The sequence below is a fragment of the Capra hircus genome, chromosome 5 (assembly GCF_001704415.2).
Source record: "Capra hircus breed San Clemente chromosome 5, ASM170441v1, whole genome shotgun sequence".
NCBI classification, from domain to species: Eukaryota; Metazoa; Chordata; class Mammalia; order Artiodactyla; family Bovidae; genus Capra; species Capra hircus.
In genome coordinates this window covers 110,691,060-110,714,235 of record NC_030812.1, presented here as the reverse complement: position 1 = coordinate 110,714,235, position 23,176 = coordinate 110,691,060, and the positions used below count along the sequence as shown (strand labels likewise).

The 23,176-nt window shown below is 41.7% G+C and overlaps 1 protein-coding gene across 2 annotated transcripts in view; it reads left to right on the top strand.

The window, feature by feature from the left end:
* Positions 1–23,176, top strand: part of MKL1 (megakaryoblastic leukemia (translocation) 1) — a 105,298-nt gene that overhangs the window by 43,669 nt on the left and 38,453 nt on the right. The window contains exon 1 of one of the 2 annotated variants that reach the window (XM_018048803.1): positions 128–775. The exons of the other annotated variant lie outside the window; for it this stretch is intronic. Coding sequence (XP_017904292.1) covers positions 568–775 — 208 coding nt within the window. The 5' untranslated portion in view covers positions 128–567. Of the gene's footprint in view, positions 1–127; positions 776–23,176 lie in introns of those variants that run through there. 2 annotated transcript variants of the gene reach the window in all.

Below are 23,176 nucleotides of genomic sequence, written 5' to 3'. Positions count from 1 at the left end.
TGAGTTTTTCTCTTAGTATCTTCCCCTCCTCCCAATTTGATATCTTTCATCTATAAACATTTTAAAAGCAAATGTCAAGTGAAATAAAATAGTATTATAGCTCCTTGTTCCACTTTGGTGCCAACTTTGCACAAGAAAGGAGGGAGGTGGAGGAGAGAAGAGAGAACTCGGTCATGTGATGCTGCTTGTCTGGCAGAAGCGTTTTGGTTCTGAGCAGAGAAACCAACTGTTTACTATTTTGGGTGAATGAGGTTGGTTGGTTGCTACGAGCATTTTCTCTCAGGGAACCCTCCTGTCTTCCAGCTCTACACGTCGAAATCATCCCAGTGCTGCTTTTTGGCATTTGGGCAGAGGAGGGAGGTGCCTGTGTCGAGGCCCAGTGCTGACAGGAAGAAATGTTTTCCAGGAGACTTACTGATTCTGACCTTCTGCTGTCACTGCCTTTTAATGCCACACTCCCTAAGTAAACTTGGGATCTGGCTGTTCTTGCAGCCCCGAGGGCTGCAGAAATGAAGTACCCACTTTAACTAAAAGAGCCATGCTAATCAGATCTACTGCACATAATAAATGGACTCTTTAAAGAGCGAGGGCAGGAGGATGAGCTTGCTGCAACACTGGCCTTTGGAGTCTCACCTCTCCCGCAGCGTGCTGGAGGAGAGGGCCAGGATCTATCAGCCCACCTGCAGGATCCTGCCGCTCCCATGGATTGTCCTGAAGCCTGGGAAGGACAGCTGCTCAGCCATGTGCCTGGCGCCTTATCACAGTTTACGGGAAGGTTGGCGTATTTGTCCCTTGGGGATTTGCATGTATTTTTCGTCTTCTCCTCTGTTTACTGCCGTCTTTTTTATCCCTGCCTGTTTCTCTATAGCCAGGTACACTTTGACTGTGGATGGTTTGTTCTTTGGATGGTTTTTATTGAAGCTTATTGAGCACTTAGCAGATAGACAACTGAGCAGGCCCTGTAGGGTGTGTTTCATGACCTGATGGGACAGTGTTTAGGATGTTTCACTTTATTACTCCTTTCCTTCCACCCGTGCAGAGCTCATGTATCAAATTGAGATTATGGAAGAAGGAAGAAAAGTCTTTTCTTTAGTAAGGTGGGATTCTTCCCATGTATGTAGATCAAACACAGTGTTTTTATTAGTAAAACATACACTGGCCATGAGTACTATACTAATCAATAGGAGCTGTTGATGATGACTTCAGTTTTTCTGTTAAGTACTGAAAGCAGATAGATAACCTCTAAGAGTTTGTAACACTAAGACACCATAATTTAAAATAACACTTGAAAGGTTTTTATTTATATTGCATGTTAGTTGGTTAGGGTGAACAGTTTGAACTAGGCTTACAGTCTTTTTAGTAATTGCAGAATTAGAATCATATCCAAGTCTATGGAAGATACCGGGAAACTATTTATAAGGGAACACCCATAAGGAGTTTTCCTTGAGACCATCTCTTAGAGTTCTGGGGGGGAAAAAATACTGAAACTGCTGAAAAAAAATCTTTCAGAGGGTTTCTGGGTTATGAAAAATAGGAGGATACATACTTGATCCAAATTCTATCAAATGTGGATGGAAAAGAATTATTAACATTTACCCTCTCCTAGCTTGGAAATCTTCTATTATCCATTATCAGAATTTAAATACAATCTCTAGTATTGGTCACATAAATTCTGCTTCTCTAAAAACTTGGATATCACTTTTGAATTTTTGAGATTTCTTTGGGACTTTACCAACATTGGACAGGATGAGCATGTGGCATCACAATGAATGAGTTCATTGAAGAGGACATGAGTGTTCATTGGTGCCCGGTTTGCAAAGAGAATACTTTAAAAAACTGGTTGAGAGGCAGTTGATTTCTCTTTGAATATCTAGATGTGTTCTGGACTAATGTCGAGGGAACACCATGGCAACATTAGTGGGAAGACTGAGAGGCAGAGACGATATGACTCAGGACTTAAGACTTTGTGCTGCTGTGCTGACTTTTTATATTCCAGGGGACTGTGGCGTTTTAGATGCCCAGTCTGATCATTAAGAACATCTTTAAATGCAGGAGTATATAGGAAATAGAAATACAGAGTTCTTTTCATAAGTAGGGTTAGAATGGTAGTGTTAGACAACTGTCCTAAGCAATTGACTGTATGTTTTTCTGGCTTTAAACCACATGTAAGACCTCCCCACCTTGGGGAGCCTTATAATATGGTTGCTGTGATTGTACATATGTGGTAGACTTAGCCTGTTCTCCTTTTTTCTCCAAAATGCTCAGCAAAGTGCATTTGTACACGTGTGTATTTGTGTTCAGTTGTGTCTAATTCATTGAGACCCCATGAACTGTGGCACACCAGGCTTCTCTGTCCATGGAATTTTCCAGGCAAGAATGAATACTGGAGTGGGTTGCCATTTTATACTCCAGCGATCTTCATCGGACCTGTATCTCCTGCATCGGCAGGCAGACTCTATACCACCGAGCCACCTGGGAAGCCCAGGATTTATTCATAGAAGGTGGCTGATGTGCGTTAGCTGAGGCTGTTAAGGTTATTGTGCACTAGAGGGCAGTATCATGCCCATAAGCAAAATGCAGTGGTTGTCCCAAAGTGATAGATTTTGAGCACTCTGTCCTAATTCAGTTTTATTCAATCTCATATTAATAATTATAGCCTTCAGAAGGAACTCACATCTTTTAATTGTCAGTGATATTAACCTTTTCACATAAGTGTCTTGAATTAGATTCAAAATATGATGTCCGGAAGATCCCCTGGAGAAGGAAATGGCAACCCACTCCAGTATTCTTGCCTGGGAAATCCCATGAACTGAGGAGCCTGGCGGGCTATTGTCCATGAGGTCACAAAAGAGTCGGATGTGACTTCGTGACTTAACAATAGCAACAGTGATGCTGGAGCAGGAGACTGGTGTGATTCTTACTGGAAAGAAACGTAGTACAGCTAAGAAACAGCTGGCCAAGGCATTAGGTGTCAGAGATTACTTCCTTGAGGACAGAAGCCTCTTTATGGTAGACAGCTAGAGCTCGACCCTGAGCCAGTAGTCAAGAACCTCAGGTTCTTGGTTTGATCTTGCCAGTGAGGAGCTTGGCTAAATGACTCTAAGCTTGGCAGACCAGTTTTTTTCATTGTGTACTGAGTATAATATCGGCTCTCCCAACTGATAAGATTGTATGTGTGAAAGTAGCTTTGTAAAGTATTATATAAGCGTATTGGGTTATTTTCCTTCTTAATTCCTACCTTTTACCAAGACATGTACATAGTAAGTGTTGATTATATTTATGATGTTAATTTTTTACATTTTATGTAAAGCATTTACTCTGTTAAAGGTGGCTGAGAGAGATATTGATGCAATTACTCCCACCTAGAATGCACACACTGAGAAGTGATTATTGTCACAATAGTTTGGTTAAAATATATCCTGTCTTGTGATGTTATGCAGCTTTGAAATTGGGCTTCCCTGGTGGCTCAGCTGTAAAGAATCTGCCTGCCAATGCAGGAGACATAAGTTCAATCCCTGGCTGAGGAAGATCCCCTGGAGAAAAAAAAAAAGCAACCCATTCTGGTATTCTTGTCTGGGAAATCCCATGAATAGAGGAGCCTGGCAGGCTCCAATCCATGGGGTCACAAGAGTCAGACAGGACTTAGCAACTAAACAGTAGCAACCACAAGCCTTAAAATTAACTATATGTGATGTATGTGTGTGTAAACTATGTATACATATAGTTTAGATTCTTTCTCAGTCTCCTCTGCAATGGATTTATCTTTGTGTGTCTTCTACCCTTCTTAATACTTAAAATATTCAGAATGAGTCAACTATTCTGAGTTTTTTAAAAAAAAAAAAAACTCATTATAGAAAACCAGGTTTTGGAAATATGTATTAGGATATGTTCTTACAAGGTTTATGGGTTAGAAAAGGAGCAGTCGATTCTTGAAGGAGGATAGGGTAGTGGTTGCTTTTTGCTGAGAACAGCCATCAGCCTGGAGCCTTCTCCAGTAAATCATTAATTAGCTGCATCAAATAAAATATTCAGCTGAAGTTCACGCAATCTCACAGTTACTAAACACTCTTGCCAAAGAGAGTTGCAGTCCTAATATCTGCAATCGAATCACTTCCTGTTCAGGCTTGCAGGTGGGGGAAGCTGTCTGAAACGGCAGTCCTATAAGATTAGTTATAAAGAGCATGCCTTGGTGAGAGCGGCCTTAGTGATATAAAGCGACAGTCTAGCAAGTGGGGGGCTGGAGAGGCTACCCCAGGATCCCGGGACTAACCAGAATTTGAGGTATAGATCAGGATATGCAAGCCCACTCCTGTGGGGCCACCTAATGAAAGCTCTTCTGGGGCATTCAGATATGTGCTGAGCACACTCGGGCACAGGGCCAGGCAGATGGCACATTCCTGCACCGACCTTCGGAGGCCTGCCAGGCTCCAAAGCTAGCGTTGGAGGCGTGGCTCTGCTCTGGAAGTGGACAGCCTGAGGGCCTGCATTTCATCCAGTGTCTGGTCCTCCCCGGGACTTGGTTGGACTTGGTTTGGTCTCCGAGTCTACCTAGGGCTTGGCACATACACTCATTCCCTTGCCCCTGCTCCATCGTGGAGTTGATTCTCATTGTCCGCACAGCCCCAGAACTGCCTCACATCCTCTAGTGATTCCTCCAGACTGGGGGTGACCCAGGTTAGCCTTTGTGATGCTGCAGCTCCCCCAGCCCTCCCCCAGCCTGTCCTCATTGACCCGCATTTTTAGGTTTGACTAAACTTTCCATCGAGAATAGGTGGGGCTCAAGTGAGGCTGCAGTCACCCGTCCCTTTATTTTGCTTTGGTGTATCCCTTGGACTGTGTAAAGGAAATTCGGGTGTGATACACAACTTGGGCTTCACCTTACCCCCTCCCCCGCCCTTTTCCTGTTGCCCTTTTGATTTGTTTTAATCTGATACTGAGCCTCTCCTCCCCCCAGTCACTCACCAGTGGAGTCTCCGAAGCTATTTCTGTCAGTTTAATGATCCCCAGCTGTTGCTGTAGTTCTGGTTGCTTTCATGCCCCAGAGAGGCAGAAGAGCCGGAGACAGAGGGGTCTTGCTTGTGTATCACACAGTGTGTCAAACATGTCAAATGCACTTTTCTGAAACAGCTACAAGGAGGCTTCTTAGGGAGGGGTGTTATTAATACTGGGATGATTTGAAAGTGCAGGAGGAAGGAAGCTATAAGCTGGTATCCGGGATAATTTAAAAATAAGCTTTCTGCTAAAAGGCGTGGCACCCTCTGCATCACTCAGAATCATGCTAGAAGGTGCGGTGTGTGCTCACTGGGTGATCGGTTGGCCACTTTGCATTCTACTTCCATTTTAGCTTTGGAGCTGCCCTGTCCCCTCTGATCCATGGTGTATGTTGAAGAGCCAAACTTCTAAATTAAAAGGAGGTTTCTGGGATGGGAAAACAGAGAGAAATCATTCCTGAAGTGGCCAGAAGGCATTGATTTCAGTTCTGCTTTAACTTAACGCAGGTTTGTTTCGTAAAATTCTGTGTAAAACCTGCAGTAATGAAACGCTCCACTTGCAAACCTGGCCACAGAAGCTTCAGGAAATGGAGTTACAGTTCTCCTAACAACCTGACCACCCTTAGAGTTGCTTACACATTTACTTCTGTGATGTCTTTACTAAGTAAACCTGGGGGGATGGGGCATGGGAAAACCCTGCAGTAGATAGGTGGGCTACTGGATTTTAATAGACTGGCTTTTCTGATCTTGAGAATTTTAACTCTTCCAACAGTTTTACCTGATAGAGTTGTAGCTTTCACACCTCATATACTATATGAAATTTAATTTTATGGATCTAGTTCTTCTGCAGTAAAGAATTTTGCTGGTGTTGTTCAGTCGCCCAGTTGTGTCCTACTCTTTGTGACCCCAGGGACTGCAGCACGCCATGAGGGGCCTACCTGCCCCTCAGTTCAGTTCAGTTCAGTCGCTCAGTCGTGTCTGACTCTTTGCATCTCCCAAAGTTTGCCCAGCTCCATGTCCATTGCATCAGTGACGCCATCCAGCCATCTCATCCTCTAACACCCTCTTCTCCTTCTGCTCTCAATCTTTCCCACATCAGGGACTTTTCCAGTGAGTTGGGTATTTGCATCAGGTGACCAAGTACTTGAGCTTCAGCTTTAGTGTCAGTCCTTCCAATGAGTATCCAGGGTTGATTTCCCTTAAGATTGATGGCCACCTTTATCTCAGTCATGATTATCCTATCATGTTGTGTGTTTTCAAATCCATATTATAAAGATACAGAAGGAATAAATGCTCTAATATAGTTTTAAGAGAAAACTTTTTGGGCTCACTTCTGGCTTGCTGTGGAAGAACTACCCTGTTGCAAGTTTTGAATCTGTTCACCTGTCACCTGCCCACAGCAAAGTTGGGTGCAGAATGTCAGCACCAGTTACACAGGGCACGCATGCTCAGTCACTTAAGTCATGTCCAGCTCTTTGTGACCCCATGGACTGTAGCCCGCCAGGCTCCTCTGTCCATGGGATTCTCCAGGCAAGACTACTGGAGTAGGTTGCCAAGCCCTCCTCCTCCAGGGGGAATCTTCCCGACCCAGGGATCGAACCCACGTCTCCTGCACTATAGGCAGGTTCCTTACCACTGAGCCACCTGGGAAGCCCCCACCAGTTATATGGCAGGGAAATAACAAGTGAGATTTGAAGCGGCCCATATTTCCTGGGTGAATGGGCAGAACTGACGTGACAGGAAAAGTGCTGTTCCTGGTGCCTTTAATGTTGGAAGGGCTTGTTCAGATGGCCCTGCCAGTCGAAAGGAAGCACATTCCCAGTTTATCTCCATCCTTTCAGACGGGTGGCGCAAGTACACGTTATTCCCAGGTCTTCCGTGATGGGTTGTTTGAGCACTCTCCTCCGGCAAGAGACTGAAGACATTGAAGTGGCTGGCAGTTTGCAATCTGTTTGCTGCAGTTAGAAAAGATCACTTCAGGAGTGTGATGAGCAACTAACCAAAATGAAATAGTGAGCCTCAGATTTTTGAGGACATGGGAGTTTAATTTATTTGCTTCTGCTGCTGCTAAGTCACTTCAGTCGTGTCCGACTCTGTGTGACCCCATAGATGGCAGCACATGAGGCTCTGCCGTCCCTGGGATTCTCCAGACAACAACGCTGGAGTGGGTTGCCATTTCCTTCTCCAATGCATGAAAGTGAAAAGTGAAAGTGAAGTCGCTCAGTCATGTCCGACCCTCAGCGACCCCATGGACTGCAGCCTTCCAGGCTCCTCCGCCCATAGGATTTTCCAGGCAAGAGTACTGGAGTGGGGTGCCATTGCCTTCTCTGATTTATTTGTTACTTATGTGTAATTATTAGTATTTTTGCCATGACTCTGGCATTAAATAAGATGTAATAGAAAAGGCACAGACTTTGGGATCAGACCAACTTGTGTTTGAACTCTGGCTCCATCTCTTACTAGCTGTGCAAACAGTAATTAACCTCTTTGAACCTCCTCTTCTTTCTATAAAATAGAGGCAGTACATACCTTAAGTAGCTGCCGAGATTGAATGAGTCCCTGTAGTAGGGTGTCCAGCTCAGTGACTGCATAGTAAAGTTCAGCGTGTTCAACTCATCTCTTAAGTCTCAGTTTCTTTCTCAAGACGAGTCTTTTCTAACTCTGGTGCCTTTGCATTCGCTATTTTTGTTGCCTAGAATACTCTTTTCTCCAGATCTTTTCATGGTTTCTCGTATTATCTAGATTTCTGCATCTGTCTCCTCAGAAGGGCCTTGCCTGTGAACTCAGTATAAAATGACCCCCCAACCTCTCTCTCCTTCCTCTTATTCTACTGTATTTTTCTTCATATAATGTACCACCGTAAGTTATCTAACTTATTTACTATGTTGTCGACAGTAGAACATATACTGTGTGAGGGCAGGGATGCCTTCTGTCCCTATTACTGCTATATTACCTGACACGATGCCTAGCGTATCGTAGGTTCATGATAAAAATATTAGTTTGATCAATGAATGAGTGAATCAACCCAGAACCTCCCTAGTACCAGGAAAGAGCCCCTGGCAGGTTGCAGAGAGGTAATTGTACCAGGAAGCAGGTGCTCTCTGCCTGTTCAGCATGGATGTTCTCGCATCTGAGCTCCAAGTGGAAAGTGGGCCTGTGGAGTTCTCTGGGATCCTACCAGACTGCCTCCCACCTCTGGGAGGAGCCCCTTTGAATGACCTTTACAGGTGACCACTGTTGTCTATAGTCCCTGTTACTGTTGGAATTTGAATAGAGGGGGCCTCTTCAATTCTGGAGTTCTGAAATGCCATGTGCCACTAGCTGACATCACCTGGACTTTCCCCTGGTTCATAAGAATATAGATCGTTTTTTTCCAGTCACATCATTCAGATAACACTATTAATACAGTGTCATTTTTAAAAGTGTGGAACTGATGTGTTTTGTGGAAGAAGAGAAGCACAATATGTAATAGTGGTTATGAGCTCAGGTTGTCGATTGAGATAGAGCTGGGTTCCAGTTTCTGCTCTCCACCCTTTACCTACCCTCTGACCTTGGGTAATTGCTTAATTTCCCTAAGGTTCAATCTCCTCATCTACAAATAGTATAATTATACCATCTTCCGCATAGCTTTGTTTCAGGAATTAAATAAGATGATGCATGCGTGTTTTCACCATTTTGTAAGTATTATTACACAGTACAGAGCCCTTTTATTTTTCATACTTCAGTAGTTCAAGTTAAATTTTCACAAGCTTATCTTTTGTAAATTACCAGATTTACCAACCCAGGAGAATACCTCATCACTGCCTGTCTCTCTGCTGGTATTCAGATTAAATAGAAGATATTTATCTTTTTTTGATAATATTATTTCTGATTTCTAAAGCAGATTATTTGAGAGATAATTTAACTCATTTACACATTGTTTGGAGAGATGAGAGAGACATTTGTGGGATTTTGAAAGGGTTGAATGAGCATATCAATAAAATAGTGACTTTGGTATGTGTAATTTTTAAAGAATTAGGTATTCCTGTCTTCAAGTCTTCAGTGTTACATTATTGTTTATTGTGTTTGTTTATGCCACAAATCATTTTATAATTTGAATTTATTAGACTGTTACTTGTTACAACTAATCATTTATAGAAATTAGTAACTTCTTTCTGTCTAACACATGGGAGCACTTCAGTTTGAAAAACCTGACTCTGGATATGTTTTCATAATTGATTCATACATCTTTCTGAAAGGAGAGTCAACGTCATAGGTTTCCAAAGTAAACTTTTTGTTTTGGAATGATTTTGCACTTACAAAAAGGTTGCACAGATAGAATAGGGAGCTCTCGTATGCCATTCACTGGCTGCCCCAGATGTCAGCGTCTTGCATACCTGTGGTACATTTGTCAAAACTAAGATTAACATTGGTTACACTGCTAAGTAAACTCCACGCTTTATTTAGATCTCATTTGTTTTCCCACTCCTCTCCTTTTTCTGTTCCAAGATCCAGTCTAGGATACTGCAGTGCATTTGGCCATATGATTTTTAGATGGTGGATCAGTAGGATCTCAGAGAGAATCAACTTTTCCTTCTCTTGCCTCTACTTCCTCCTTTTTGTCTTTACTCCGGATCTGACTTTTAGCGGGTCCTTCTTTCTCTGGCAACAAATAAAGGGACCCTTCTGGGTCCGTTAACCACTGTTTTGGTACTGACAGCTCAGAATTTCAGGTGCGTGCTTTGAACACTTACTGTACATCTAATTTTGTTAATGAACGAATGCTGATTCTTCTGCCTTTCTCTGTCTCTCACTCTTTATGCACGCCAGGTCATCTGGAGTCTGAGAACAGAGCGTGCTTCGTCACTCACTCCGTGTCCCAGAACTGCCTTCCAGAAGCCTTCCAGAAGGAAGCAGTTCTCCCCTCCTCTTCCCTCTCCCCCTTCCCCCTGCCCCACACAACTTGGGGTGATTTTAAACAAGGAGGTTTTTATATAAGGCCCTTTTACTCTGCAAAGTAGAGCTTCTCTCTGGGGGTATGGTACCAGGTTACACTTCTAGCAGTTCTTGCTCCTGTCCAGGAGAAAAGCTATCTGATGAAAAGACCTCTAGTGAGAGATTTATAGTCTGTGATACAGTTTTACAAAGAACTTTTCACATACATGAGATTTTTTGGAACTTCAAAGGGCAGGAGTTATTTTACCGAATTGTATTACAGGGAGAAAAATTGAGTCTAAAAGAAATCAAGTGACTTGATTAGGTAGCAGCAGAGCCAGGACTGGAACCCCTGCCTTCCCATTCTTCCATGTTTTGGGTCTACCCTTAAAGGTTAGTACTCTTTAAAATGCTATTGTTTACATTAAAAGCACAGGCCAGATACACATTTTTAGTGCCATGTACACTATGCTAGGCTTCCCTGGTGGCGCAGATGGTAAAGCATCTGCCCACAATGTGGGAGACCTGGGTTCGATCCTTGGGTCAGGAAGATCCTCTGGAGAAGGAAATGGCAACCCACTCCAGTACCCTTGCCTGGAAAATCCCATGGTCGGAGGAGCCTTGTATGCTACAGTCCATGGGGACGCAAAGAGTCAGACACGACTGAACGACTTCACTCACACTGTGCTAACTGTTCAGGCTGGTATTCCAAGTTGAATGAAGAAAATCATGAAACGGTCTAGAAAGCTTGAAAAATTCTGTATAAGGAGCAGGAGAAGAAAACGTTGCAGGGATACTGTAGGACGGGGCAGAAATTGAGAGACAGGACGCAGAGAGGCAGGGGAGAGCAGTGGGGCGCAGAGGCCTCCCCCTGTCCTTTCCATCTCTGTAGCATCTTCAGGAAGGACTTAGGAGAGACTGCAGTAAATAGGGGCCCACAGGAATGGTACTTTTGGGAAGGGTATCAGAAAATTACTTGAAACATCAGTCCAGGCTAATCATGAGGATGAAATATTCATAAGGCCCAAATAGGTTCGCTTGTCCTACCCCACGCAGAAAGGCTCTTGCTGCTCTTTCTCTCTGACTTCCAGTGTAGGGTAGCATCACCTTTGTACTTCCGTAGCCCCTACAAGTACATAACTATTTGAGTTTTTAAGAAACCAGCACTTCCTTTTTTATTATTTATGCTCATGTGTATCACACATGAGACCAAATGTCTTGGAATTTGTCAGGGGCCCCGGTAGTAGGGCATGTGTACTAGCTAAAGTTGCATTTTCTGGTGACTTAAGTAAAAATCCATATTACAGACATCAATATCTTTCTCATTGCATCGTAATTATTCACTTTTGAGTCCATTTTTCCCCCATTAGACTTAAGATTCCTCGAGCATGAGAACCATGTCTGTATTTCTAGCACCCAGCCCTAGCTTTGAGAGTACAAAAAACTGTTTGAATGCATGAATTGAATTGGGGACCCATCAAATCACTTGGTTGGGATGTGGTATCTGAGTAATATTTTCTTTGAAAATACTCTTCAGTCTTACACGCACCTATTTGATGGTTATTGCCCTCAAACAGCCACTGAAGGCAGAGACTCTGTCTAGTGGCTACTTCATCCCCCGAGCAAGCTCAGTGTCTGGCACAGGCAGTAGGTCCTCAGATTTCTTGAGCGAACGCCAAGGAAAGTTTTGACAAGGAGCTGAGGAATAACTGAATAAGGCGTGAATATGAAGTGCACAGACATGCCCACCAGCTAGTGTGTGAGCTCTCAAGCAGTTAAGCAGATACATGTAAAGTGAGTAGATGAAACTGTCTTAACTTATTTTAAGACAGCTTACCCTGAGGCCTCTGTTTCTCACGGAGTGTTAGCATCTTAGATAATTGACTGTCACAGTGAAGAGGAGAGGTGAAACGTTAGTTATCACGAATATTAAAGAAGTAACTATGGATTCCAGAGTCTGAATCCTTCATTCTTTATTCTTTCTTATGAAATGTTAACCACAACTTGTACTTTTGTATGTGCAGTTTGATGTCTTCTTTCCCACTAGACTGAAAGCTTTATGTGAGCAGAGACCATAGTTGTCTCCAGCCTACTAACACAGACCCTAACATGTTTATTTAGTAAATATGTTAGATAAGTGGATGAGAGAGTACATGGAGGAGAACTCTTTGCTCATCCTCACCCCCAGTCACTATTTTGGAGGTGATGCTGTAAAGTAACCCAGGCAGCAGAAGTGAGGAATGAATACCCTCCTCTGGGGGTACCTTCACTTACTTTTAAAAATAATATAAAAATTGAGATGTAATTGACATAAACACCTTCACCCACCTTTATTCATATATTCTAATAATGAAACTAGTGAGCATACAGAGAATAGTCTTTGGTTTGCAGTGATGGGTGATGTGGTTTTACTATTTGGGTGATTTTGCAATTTATAGAATAAACTGAAGTATAAAAAGATACCAATGGAAAAAAAAATACACCAATGGGGGATACATGTACACCCATGGCTGATTCATGTGAATGTATGGTAAAAACCACTACAATATTGTAAAGTAATTAGCCTCCAATTAAATAATTTACAAAAACAAAAAATACACCAATACATCGGTGTAATTCACTACTGCAGAGATGAATTTTCTAATTATGAGCATGCTAAGCTTGCCCATAAAACCCACATTGTTCTTCTCTCATCTTCCCAGTAAACCACATTCTCCAGTTTGAAGCTAGGGGTGGTGTTATCTATTGCTGAACTAAATTGTATTTGTTTATTTCTTCTGGGATTGATATTTGAAAGTTAATGAGGAAAAAAAAGTGTACCAATTATTATGAAATCAGACTTTGGGGATTTATAGAAGGAACAGAATTTGGAGTAAGAATATATACTATCTAAAATTAGTCTTAACAATATTTATAAATAAGTGTGCTAGGCTGTGTTTAGAATAGAACTTAGGAGATATTACATCATATCAAGTGCATTAGATTTAGATCAAAAACTCACAGAAACGAGTCTAGAGATACCAGATTTTCTCTTTATTAGGTTGTTCTTTCACCATTCTTTTTCACCTTGACAAACCTTCAGTGGTAGACAACACATGTACCCCGGTGTTCATTGCAGCACTATTTCAGTAGTTAGGACATGGAAGCAACGTAGATATCCATCGACAGATGAATGGATAAAGAAGCTGTAGTACATATATACAATAGAATACTACTCAGCCATAAAAGGAATGCATTTGAGTCAGTTCTGATGAGGTAGATGAACCTAGAGCCTATTATACAGCGTGAAGTAAGTCAGAGAAAGAGAAATATTGTATATTAAACCATAAATATGGAATCTAGAAGAATGGTACTGATGAACTTACTCAACAGGGCAGCCGTGGTGACGCAGACATAGAGGACAGACTTTGGAGAAGGGCAGGAAAGAGAAGGTGAGATGAGTGCAGAGAGCAGCGTGAGAGCATAATCACCACTTGTGGGAAGTGGATAGCAATGGAAGTTTGCCGAATGACTCGGGGCTCTGTAGTAACCTGGGGGAGTGGGAGGGGGTGGGGAGGTGGAAGGGAGATTCAGGGAGGAGGGGACATATATACACCTATGGTTAATTCATGTTGATGTATGACAGAAAACAAACCAATATCATAAATAACAATTAAATATAATTTTTTTAAATGACAAATAATTTTTCCAGAAGAAATATGTTAGAAAATGGAAGTCCTCTCCTGTTACAAACTTTTAAACAAATTTGAAACAAGATTTTTAACTTAAAAACACTGAACATTGTTCAGTGCAGTTCAGTCACTCAGTCGTGTCCGACTCTTTGCGACCCCATGAAATCGCAGCACACCAGGTCTCCCTGTCCATCACCAACTCCCGGAGTTCACTCAGACTCACGTTCATCAAGTCCATGATGCCATCCAGCCATCTCATCCTCGGTCGTCCCCTTCTCCTCTTGCCCCCAATCCCTCCCCACATCAGAGTCTTTTCCAATGAGTCAGCTCTTCGCATGAGGTGGCCAAAGTACTGGAGTTTCAGCCCCAGCATCATTCCTTCCAAAGAAATCCCAGGGCTGATCTCCTTCAGAACGGACAGTACACAACAAAAGATGAGGTCCTTTGTTGTTATTTAGTCGCTAAGTCATTGTATCCGACTTTCGCAACCCCATGAACTGCAGTGGTAAGCATATTCTTTACTACTAAGCTACCAAGGAAGCCCGTGATGTGCTTTAAAAGCAGTTAATTGGGAGTGTCAAAAGAAAGGGGAATTAAATCTGCTTAATACTAGTTCCTTGGGTTTTCCAGGTGTCGCAGTGGTAAAGAATCCACCTGCCAGTGCAGGAGACATAGAAGACTCGGGTTTGATCCCTAGGTCGGGAAGATGCCCTGGAGGAGGAAGTGGCAGCCCACTCCAGTATTTTTGCTGGTGGAACCCCATGGACAGAGGATGCTGGTGGGCTACAGTCCGTGGGGTCACAGAGTCAGACACGACTGAACACACACGTCAGCTCACCCAGCTCAAGTACTGGTTACTCAACCTGATTTATGATTGGCATCATGAACGTGGATGCAACATGTTTAATTTTCCAGAGTAAGGTGAATTTAAGTTAGACCAAACTATCATTAAACGGGGCATTAGAATCGCCTGGCAAATTTTTGAAAAACCCTGATTCCCAAGCCTCACTCCAGACCAATTAAAAACATTATCCATGAACTTACGGTTGGGGGGTGGGGAAGGGTGGAGAGGAGGGATAGGTTGGGAGTTTGGGATTGACAGATACACACTGTTATATTTAAAATAGATAACATAGAGACCTACTGTAAAAAATAAGTAAATTTTAAAAATTCTCAGATGATTTTATTTGTGAAGTAAGTGTTGAGAATCACTGGAATGGGGAAATAATGCAAGGATAAAAATTCAGCAGATTTGGTTCTAATCTGGCTTCTGCTTTCTAGTATTTTGTTGAGAGTTTTTGTGTCTGTATCTATAAGGTATGTTGGTCTGTAGTTTTGTTCTGGTCTCTTTCTCTGGCTTTGATATCAGAGTAACTAATAGAGTTAGTTGGAAAGTGTTCCTTTCTCTGTTTTCTGGAGGAGTTTTTGAAGGATTATTACTAATTCTTCTCTTAAATTTTTGGTAAAATTTACCAGTGAAGCCTTCTGAGCCTGAGTTTTCTTTTGAGGAAGATTTTAAATTAACAAGTCAATTTCTGCTTTTTATAGGTCTGTCTGGATATTCTGTTTTTTTTGTGGCGGGGGGGGGGGGTTGGCATCAATTTCAATAGTTTGTGCCTTTCTAGGAACTGGTCCACTTTATCTAAGTCATCTAACTTGTTGACATGTGGTTCTTCATGGTATTCTCTTTTAACTTTGTTAATTTCTGTAGTTGGTGACAGTGTCTCCTCTTACATTCCTGATTTTAGGTCTCTTTTCTTGGTTATTCTAACGAAACATTTGTCAATTTTGTTAATCTTTGTAAACAGCAAATTTTTGATTCTATTGGTTTTCTCTATTTCTGACATAATTGCTTTATAATTTAAAGCAATGGCATCACCGACTCAATGGAGATGAGTTTGGGTGAACTCTGGGAGTTGGTGATGGACAGGGAGGGCTGGCGTGCTGCAGTCCATGGCGTCACAGTCGGACATGACTTTTGCGTGTCCAACTTTCATTTAACTTTTATTCTTCTACTTACTTGGGTTTAGTTGCACTTCTTTTTCTAGCTTCTTAAAGTGAAGGTTTTATTTACAACATGTGTTTGAAGTCTTCCTTCTGTTCTCATACAAGCATTTAAATCTATGAATTTCCCTCTAAGCATTAGTTTAGATATAGCCCATAAATTTTATATATTCAGTTCAACATGCTTTCTAATGTCTCTTATTTTTCCTTTGACCCATTGGCTATTGCATGAGTTCAGTCGCTCAGTCGTGTCCGACTCTTTGCGACGCCGTGGACTGCACAGCATGCCAGCCCTCCTTGTCCATCACCAACTCCCAGAGTTTACCCAAACTCATCTCCATTGAGTTGGTGATGCCATCCAACCATCTCATCCTCTCTTGTCCCCTTCTCCTGCTGCCTTCAATCGTTCCCAGCATCAGGGTCTTTTTCAAGAGTCAGTTCTTTGCATCAGGTGACCAAAGTATTGGAGTTTCAGCTTCAACGTCAGTCCTTCCAGTGAACACCCAGGACTGATCTCCTTTAGGATGAACTGGTTGGATCTCCTTGAAGTCGAAGGGACTCACAAAACTCTTCTCCAGCACCACAATTCAAAAGCATCAATTCTTTGGAACTCAGCTTTCTTTATAGTCCAACTCTCACATCCATACATGACCACTGGAAGAACCATAGCCTTGACTAGACAGACCTTTGCTGACAAAGTAATGTCTCTGCTTTTTAGTATGCTGATTAGGTTGGTCATAGCTTTTCTTCCAAGGAGCAAGCGTGTGTTAATTCCATGGCTGCAGTTACCGTCTGCAGTGATTTTGGAGCCCCCCAAAATAAAATCTCTCAGTTTCCACTGTTTCCCCATCTATTTCCCGTGAAGTGATGGGACCAGATGCCATGATCTTTATTTTCTGAATGTTGAGCTTTCAGCCAACTTTTTCACTCTCCTCTTTCACTTTCATCAAGAGGCTTTTTAGTTCCTCTTCACTTTCTGCCATAAGGGTGGTGTCCTCTGCATATCTGAGGTGATTAGTATTTCTCCCGGCAATCTTGATTCCAGCTTGTGCTTCCTCCAGCCCAGCGTTTCTCATGATGTACTCTGCATATAAGTTAAATAAGCAGGGTGACAGTATACAGCCTTGACGTACTCCTTTTCCGATCTGCAACCAGTCTGTTGTTCCATGTCCATTTCTAACTGTTGCTTCCTGACCTGCATACAGCTTTCTTAAGAGCCAGGTCAGGTGGTCTGGTATTCGCATCCTTTTCAGAATTTTCCACAGTTTATTGTGATCCACACAGTCAAAGGGTTTGGCATAGTCAATAAAGCAGAAATAGATGTTTTCTGAAACTCTCATGCTTTTTCGATGATCCAGCAGATGTTGGCAATTTGATCTCTGGTTCGTCTGCCTTTTCAAAAACCAGCTTGAACATCTGGAAGTTCACGGTTCACGTATCGCTGAAGCCTGGCTTGGAGAATTTTGAGCATTACTTTACTATCATGTGAGATGAGTGCAATTGTGTGGTAGTTTGAGCATTCTTTGGCATTGCCTTTCTTTGGGATTGGAATGAACACTGACCTTTTCCAGTCCTGTGGCCACTGCTGAGTTTTCCAAATTTGCTGGCATACTGAGTGCAGCACTTTCACAGCATCATCTTTCAGGATTTGAAACAGCTCAACTGGAATTCCATCACCTCCACTAGCTTTGTTCATAGTGATTCTTCCTAAGGCCCACCTGACTTCACATTCCAGGATGTCTGGCTCTAGGTGAGTTTGAGTGATCACACCATCGTGATTATCTTGGTCGTGAAGATCTTTTTTGTACAGTTGTTGTGTGTATTCTTGCCACCTCTTCTTAATATCTTCTGCTTCTATTAGGTCCATACCATTTCTGTCCTTTATTGAGCCCATCTTTGCATGAAATGTTCCCTTGATATCTCTAATTTTCTTGAAGAGATCTCTAGTTTTTCCCATTCTATTGTTTTCCTTTATTTCTTTGCACTGATCACTGAGGAAGGCTTTCTTTTTTTTAAATATAAATTTAATTGGAGGTTAATTAGTTTACAATATTGTATTGGTTTTGCCATACATCAACATGAATCCACCACAGGTATACACGTGTTCCCCATCCTGAACCCACCTCCCTCCTACCTCCCCATACCATCCCTCTGGGTCGTCTCAGTGCACCAGCCTGAAGCATCCAGTATCATGCATCGAACCTGGACTGGCGATTTGTTTCATATATGATATTATACATGTTTCAATGCCATTCTCCCAAATCATCCCACCCTCTCCCTCTGCCACTGGTCTATAGATCTGCGTCTCTTTTGCTGTCTCGCATACAGGGTTATCATTACCATCTTTCTAAATTCCATGTATATGCGTTAGTATACAGTATTGGTGTTTTTCTTTCTGGCTTACTTCACTCTGTATAATAGGCTCCAGTTTCATAGACCTCATTAGAACTGATTCAAATATATTCTTTTTAATGTCTGAGTAATACTCTGTTGTGTATATGTACCACAGCTTTCTTATCCATTCATCTGCTGATGAACATCTAGGTTGCTTCCATGTCCTGGCTATTATAAACAGTGCTGCAATAAACATTGGGGTACATGTGTCTCTTTCAATTCTAGTTTCCTTGGTGTGTATGCCCAGCAGTGGGATTGCTGGGTCATAAGGCAGTTCTGTTTCCAGTTTTTTAAGGAGTCTCCTGTTCTCCATTGTGGCTGTACTAGTTTGCATTCTCACCAACAGTGTAAGAGGGTTCCGTTTTCTCCACACCCTCTCCAGCATTTATTGCTTGTAGACTTTTGGATCGCAGCCATTCTGACTGGCGTGAAATGGTACCTCACTGCAGTTTTGATTTGCTAGGAAGGCTTTCTTATCTCTCCTTGCTATTCTTTGGAACTGCATTCAAATGAGTGTATCTTTTTCTTCTTTGCTTTTCACTTCTCTTCTTTTCACAGCTATTTGTAAGGCCTCCTCAGACAGCCATTTTGCTTTTTTGCATTTCTTTTTTCTTGGGGATGGTGTTGATCCCTGTCTTCTGTACAGTGTCACGAACCTCCATCCATAGTTCATCAAGCACTCTATCAGATCTAGTTCCTTAAATCTATTTGTCACTTCCACTGTATAATCGTAAGGGATTTGATTTAGTTCATACCTGAATGGTCTCGTGTTTTTCCCTACTTTCTTCAATTTAAGTCTGAATTTGGCAATAAGGAGTTCATGATCTGAGCCACAGTCAGCTCCCGGTCTTGTTTTTGCTGACTGTATAGAGCTTCTCTATCTTTGGCTGCAAAGAATATAATCAGTCTTATTTATGAGTGTATTATTTAATTTCTCCTCATTTTTAAATTTCTCATATTTTCTTCTGTTGTTAGTTTCTAATTTGATTTCATTGTAGTCACAGAATGTACTTTGTATCATTTAAATCCATTTAACCTTATTGAAAGTCATTTTATGGCCTAGTGTATGGTCTGTCCTAAGCCAGGTCCATGTATGCTTGAGAAGAATATGTATTCTGTGGTTGTTGGGTGGAGTGTATTGTTCGAGTCTTGACGTTCTTGTTGATTTTCTGCATATTTGTTCATTATCAAGAGCGAGGTTGATTGTAATTCATGAGTAGATACATCAAACATTCCTTATTCTAAATCATGTAAGTATCACGAAGTTGAATTAAAATGGAGAAATCTCCTAGTATTAGTTGTATCTTAGGAATACCAGGAGTGACATCTAATTTATTTTCTAGTGTATTCGTCCTTTATATTTTAGTATCTTACTATGGCGATCACTTTTAATTCTCATGAAAACTCATAATTTCAGATTCAGCTCCAACCAGGCCGTCTTTCAGTTGATCATTTCTGGGTTTCTGTATCCTCCTTGGGACTATGAGAACCTCCATAGCTTAGAGTCAGATATCTTAGTGGGGGTTTGGGGTGGGGAGAGAAGATTTTTGAGAAGGCTTGTTTGCCTTTTGCTCTCCTCAAGCATATAAACCTCACTGAGTTTCTAATACAGCACTGACTTTTTGGGCTAGCTTGTAATATCTAGTCAAGGAGCATTTCCTTTATTCCCAAAATCAACAAGTTTATTTTGGAGCCTTTTTGTAACATAAATATTCTGAAAAGCTGCAATCAAATTTGTGGTCTTTTGATTAGGTTTCAAGTTTCATATCCAGATTTAAAGAATGGAGAAAAAGATTTATCAGTGTTTCTGAGAGAGCTGAGTCAATGGGACGTTCAGCAGTCAGAATCTTCATTGAAGAGGCCTTTGTCCTGAGCAAAGATGGTACACGGGGAGGGGTTTTGCTCTTTCGCAGTTATTCCTATGTTGACTCTTTGCTCTTCTCTTCTATTTCCCTCATAACTCACACTTCCCCTCCCTGTTCTAGAAGTCTTGGGGAAACCAGTAATGGGTGAATACGAATGAGGCAGGAGCAGCCTGCTGAGCTGCACATCCCCCTTCCCAGTAAAATGCAGAGCTTCTGACCACGGGAGCCCAGAGCCAGACTGGGAACACACAAGTTTTTGATGTTTTTTCCCCAGACCTGATTGATTCAGTTGTTTGATACATTCAGTCCTTGAGCATCAGCCCTTGAATACCAGTGGCATGCCTCTGTGGTCTTAGCCAGCAGAAGAATGTCAGGTTCCTCCCCTTGCTCTAATTTCCTGAGTAGCCAGTTGTTCAAATAGCAGTTGATCACCTTTATTTGAAATAGATGGAAAACTTGATTATTTTCATGGGGAATGGAGAACCTCAGGTTCCCCACTTTATGGTTTATTTCTTTTCTTTCAATTCTTTACTGGCAGGCAGCTCAGTTGATTCACCGTGCATCAGCTTCAGAGACATCTGTTCATCTATATATAATAGGCTGCTTGCACAGACGCATTTAAAACCAGATGATATATTACATTTGTGGAATTCAGTAACAGTGAAGGTATAAAGACTCATGCTTGTACCTAAATAGGTATTTTTGTTTAGTTTTTTATTGACTTGGGGACTGGAGAGGAAATCTAAGTGGTGATATATAGTAACATAGCATTTATTGCATTCCAACTTTTAAAAATTTCCTTGATCTAGCACTGTGTTTGAAAATAATCACTTGAACTAGTGTTAGCTTTATCTTGGTGAGGGTGGTTGTGTATTAAATTATGTCCTCTTAAATATGCTCCTGATTTGAGTACCTTTTGCAGTGAATACATAATATATGTCTCTTATGGTATTTAAATTATTCAATGATTTATTTTAAAATGAATAGTCCCAAGGCCTAGAAACGTAAAGGCATTTTATTTAGACTGCTTAGAATTAAGAGGAATTAAGATAGACTAAGGAAAGGGGAAGGCAATCACACCCCACTCCAGTACTCTTGCCTGGAAAATCCCATGGACGGAGGAGCCTGGAAGGCTGCAGTCCATGGGGTTGCTGAGGGTCGGACCCGACTGAGCGACTTCACTTTCACTTTTCACTTTCATGCATTGGAGAAGGAAATGGCAACCCACTCCAGTGTTCTTGCCTGGAGAATCCCAGGGATGGGGGAGCCTGGTGGGCTGCCGTCTATGGGGTCACACAGAATTGGACACAACTGAAGTGACTTAGCAGCAGCAGCAGCAAGGAAAGGGGAAATTCGTGTAAATACTGTTTCTTTGTGGTCAGACATCTCAGAAGAAGGATTGTTGTATATATACACAGCCAAACAGATACCGTACACCGTAATTCTGAATTTGCTGCTTATTTTCCTCCTTATAAATGTTGTTAGGGTTAGCAGGGATTATGCAATGTATGAAATAATACATACCTACTATCAGGTTGTAGCAGTACCCAGGGCATACTAATACAGGGTTAATTCTATTACATGAATGGGAAACTTGGTCAGATTTCAGATTAGTCTAGAGTTTGGTATTAACTGCTGAGAGGCACAAATGGAATTTTCAGATAACTGAACTTTAATTTCATTTAGTTTGAGATGGAAAAGGTTGATTAGATGAACCTTCCCTTTTGAACTAGAGCCATATTAAAAAAAAAAGGCAACTAAACTCCATGAATCATAGACTTAACCTTTTGCTTTCATGAAGCAGGAAGTTTTCCAGTCAAGAAGTTTGCATAATGGATTCCTTAAGGCCCTATCTGTATATGGAGTTTTGGAAAGGCGTGAATTGCTATTTCAGAATTATTCTTGGATAATAGACGTATTTTTCATTAATTATTGTTTTTTTGAAGTGTTCAGACTTACTGAATTAGGTTTCCCTGTTCTCTGAAATGAAATATGTTTGGTACATTTAATCATTTTCCAGTCGCTCATCTTATACTGGGCCTTAGAAACACTGTAAAAGCTAACAGATTCCCCTTTCCCCTCTTACTTTATCCTGCCTGGCCCTACTCCTTTTTCCAAGGAAACATATGGCACAGTATTAAGTATTTCCCTTCACTTTAGAGTCACAGAGACCTGATGTGAATCATAGTTCCTGCACTTTTGAGCCATTTGACCTAAGGCAAAAGTTTAAAGGTTTGATCCTTAGTTTTTTCATCTGTAAAATGGAGATAATAATTGTAATATCCCCACAGGGCTTTTTTTTTCTCAAGTATGTCAGTCATTTAATATAGGGCTGACACGCAGCAACACTCAGTGATTCCTCATAGTTTTATTATTAGTGTTGCTGCTGATCTATAATTTATTCTGAAATCAAGTTCTTAATTTAAATTTATTTTACTGAAGCTGATCTCCTAGACTTTGTCCCTGGCCTGAATCATCTATGTCCCTCAGCCCTTTTGTCTGTCTTGGCACAGAATGAACCCAGGCAATCATACTTTGGGCCTGTTATCTTAGCAGCACAGGCTTTCAGGAGACCCTGGAGAAACAGAAGTGGGGTCCCCAGGTTCTGGGATCAGAATGCTTGAGTTCAGAACCTGTTGTACCTCTTATTAGTGGATAACCTTAGGGAAATTACTTAATCTCTCCGGGCCTCATTTTCCTTACCTGTAAAGTAGGGTAATAATACCTGTTCTGTCCATTGGGTCTATCAGTGTTAGCTATTAGTTGGCTGTTGCCACTTTTATCTTTTATTCTGCAAGGCTTTCTTAATTTTAAGTGTTAATTTGTAAATGATAATAATACCGTCCTATTTAGATTTCTCTGACTGTCTGTATCATCCTTTAGAGATGCAGTTCAGTTTAAGAAACAGTTGTTAAATACCTACTGTGTATTGAGTGCTATTGGTTGGGAGAGCATCATAGATTAATAAGATACATTCCCTGTCCTCCAGGAGTTTACGTTTATTTGGGGGTAAGTGTTACACAGGGCAAAATATCTCTATACTTTTTATAACAGATACGAGGTAGTTCTTCGGAGGCCTGGAGTAATTCTCAATTGGGAAGGTCAGGTGAAGTGATGAGGCAGGCATTTCCAGGTGAAGTGAATTGTGAGTAACTGGACAGTCGGGTTGTGGTGACTTAGAATGGGTGAGGCTTCCTGGTGGCTCAGACGGTAACGAGTCTGTCTGCCGTGCAGGAGACCGGGCTCCATCCCTGGGTGGGGAGACCCAGTGCTCTCACTGCAGCATGAGAAGACGCTGCAAACTTGGTAAAACAGGAGTGTGAGGAGGTAGCAGAGT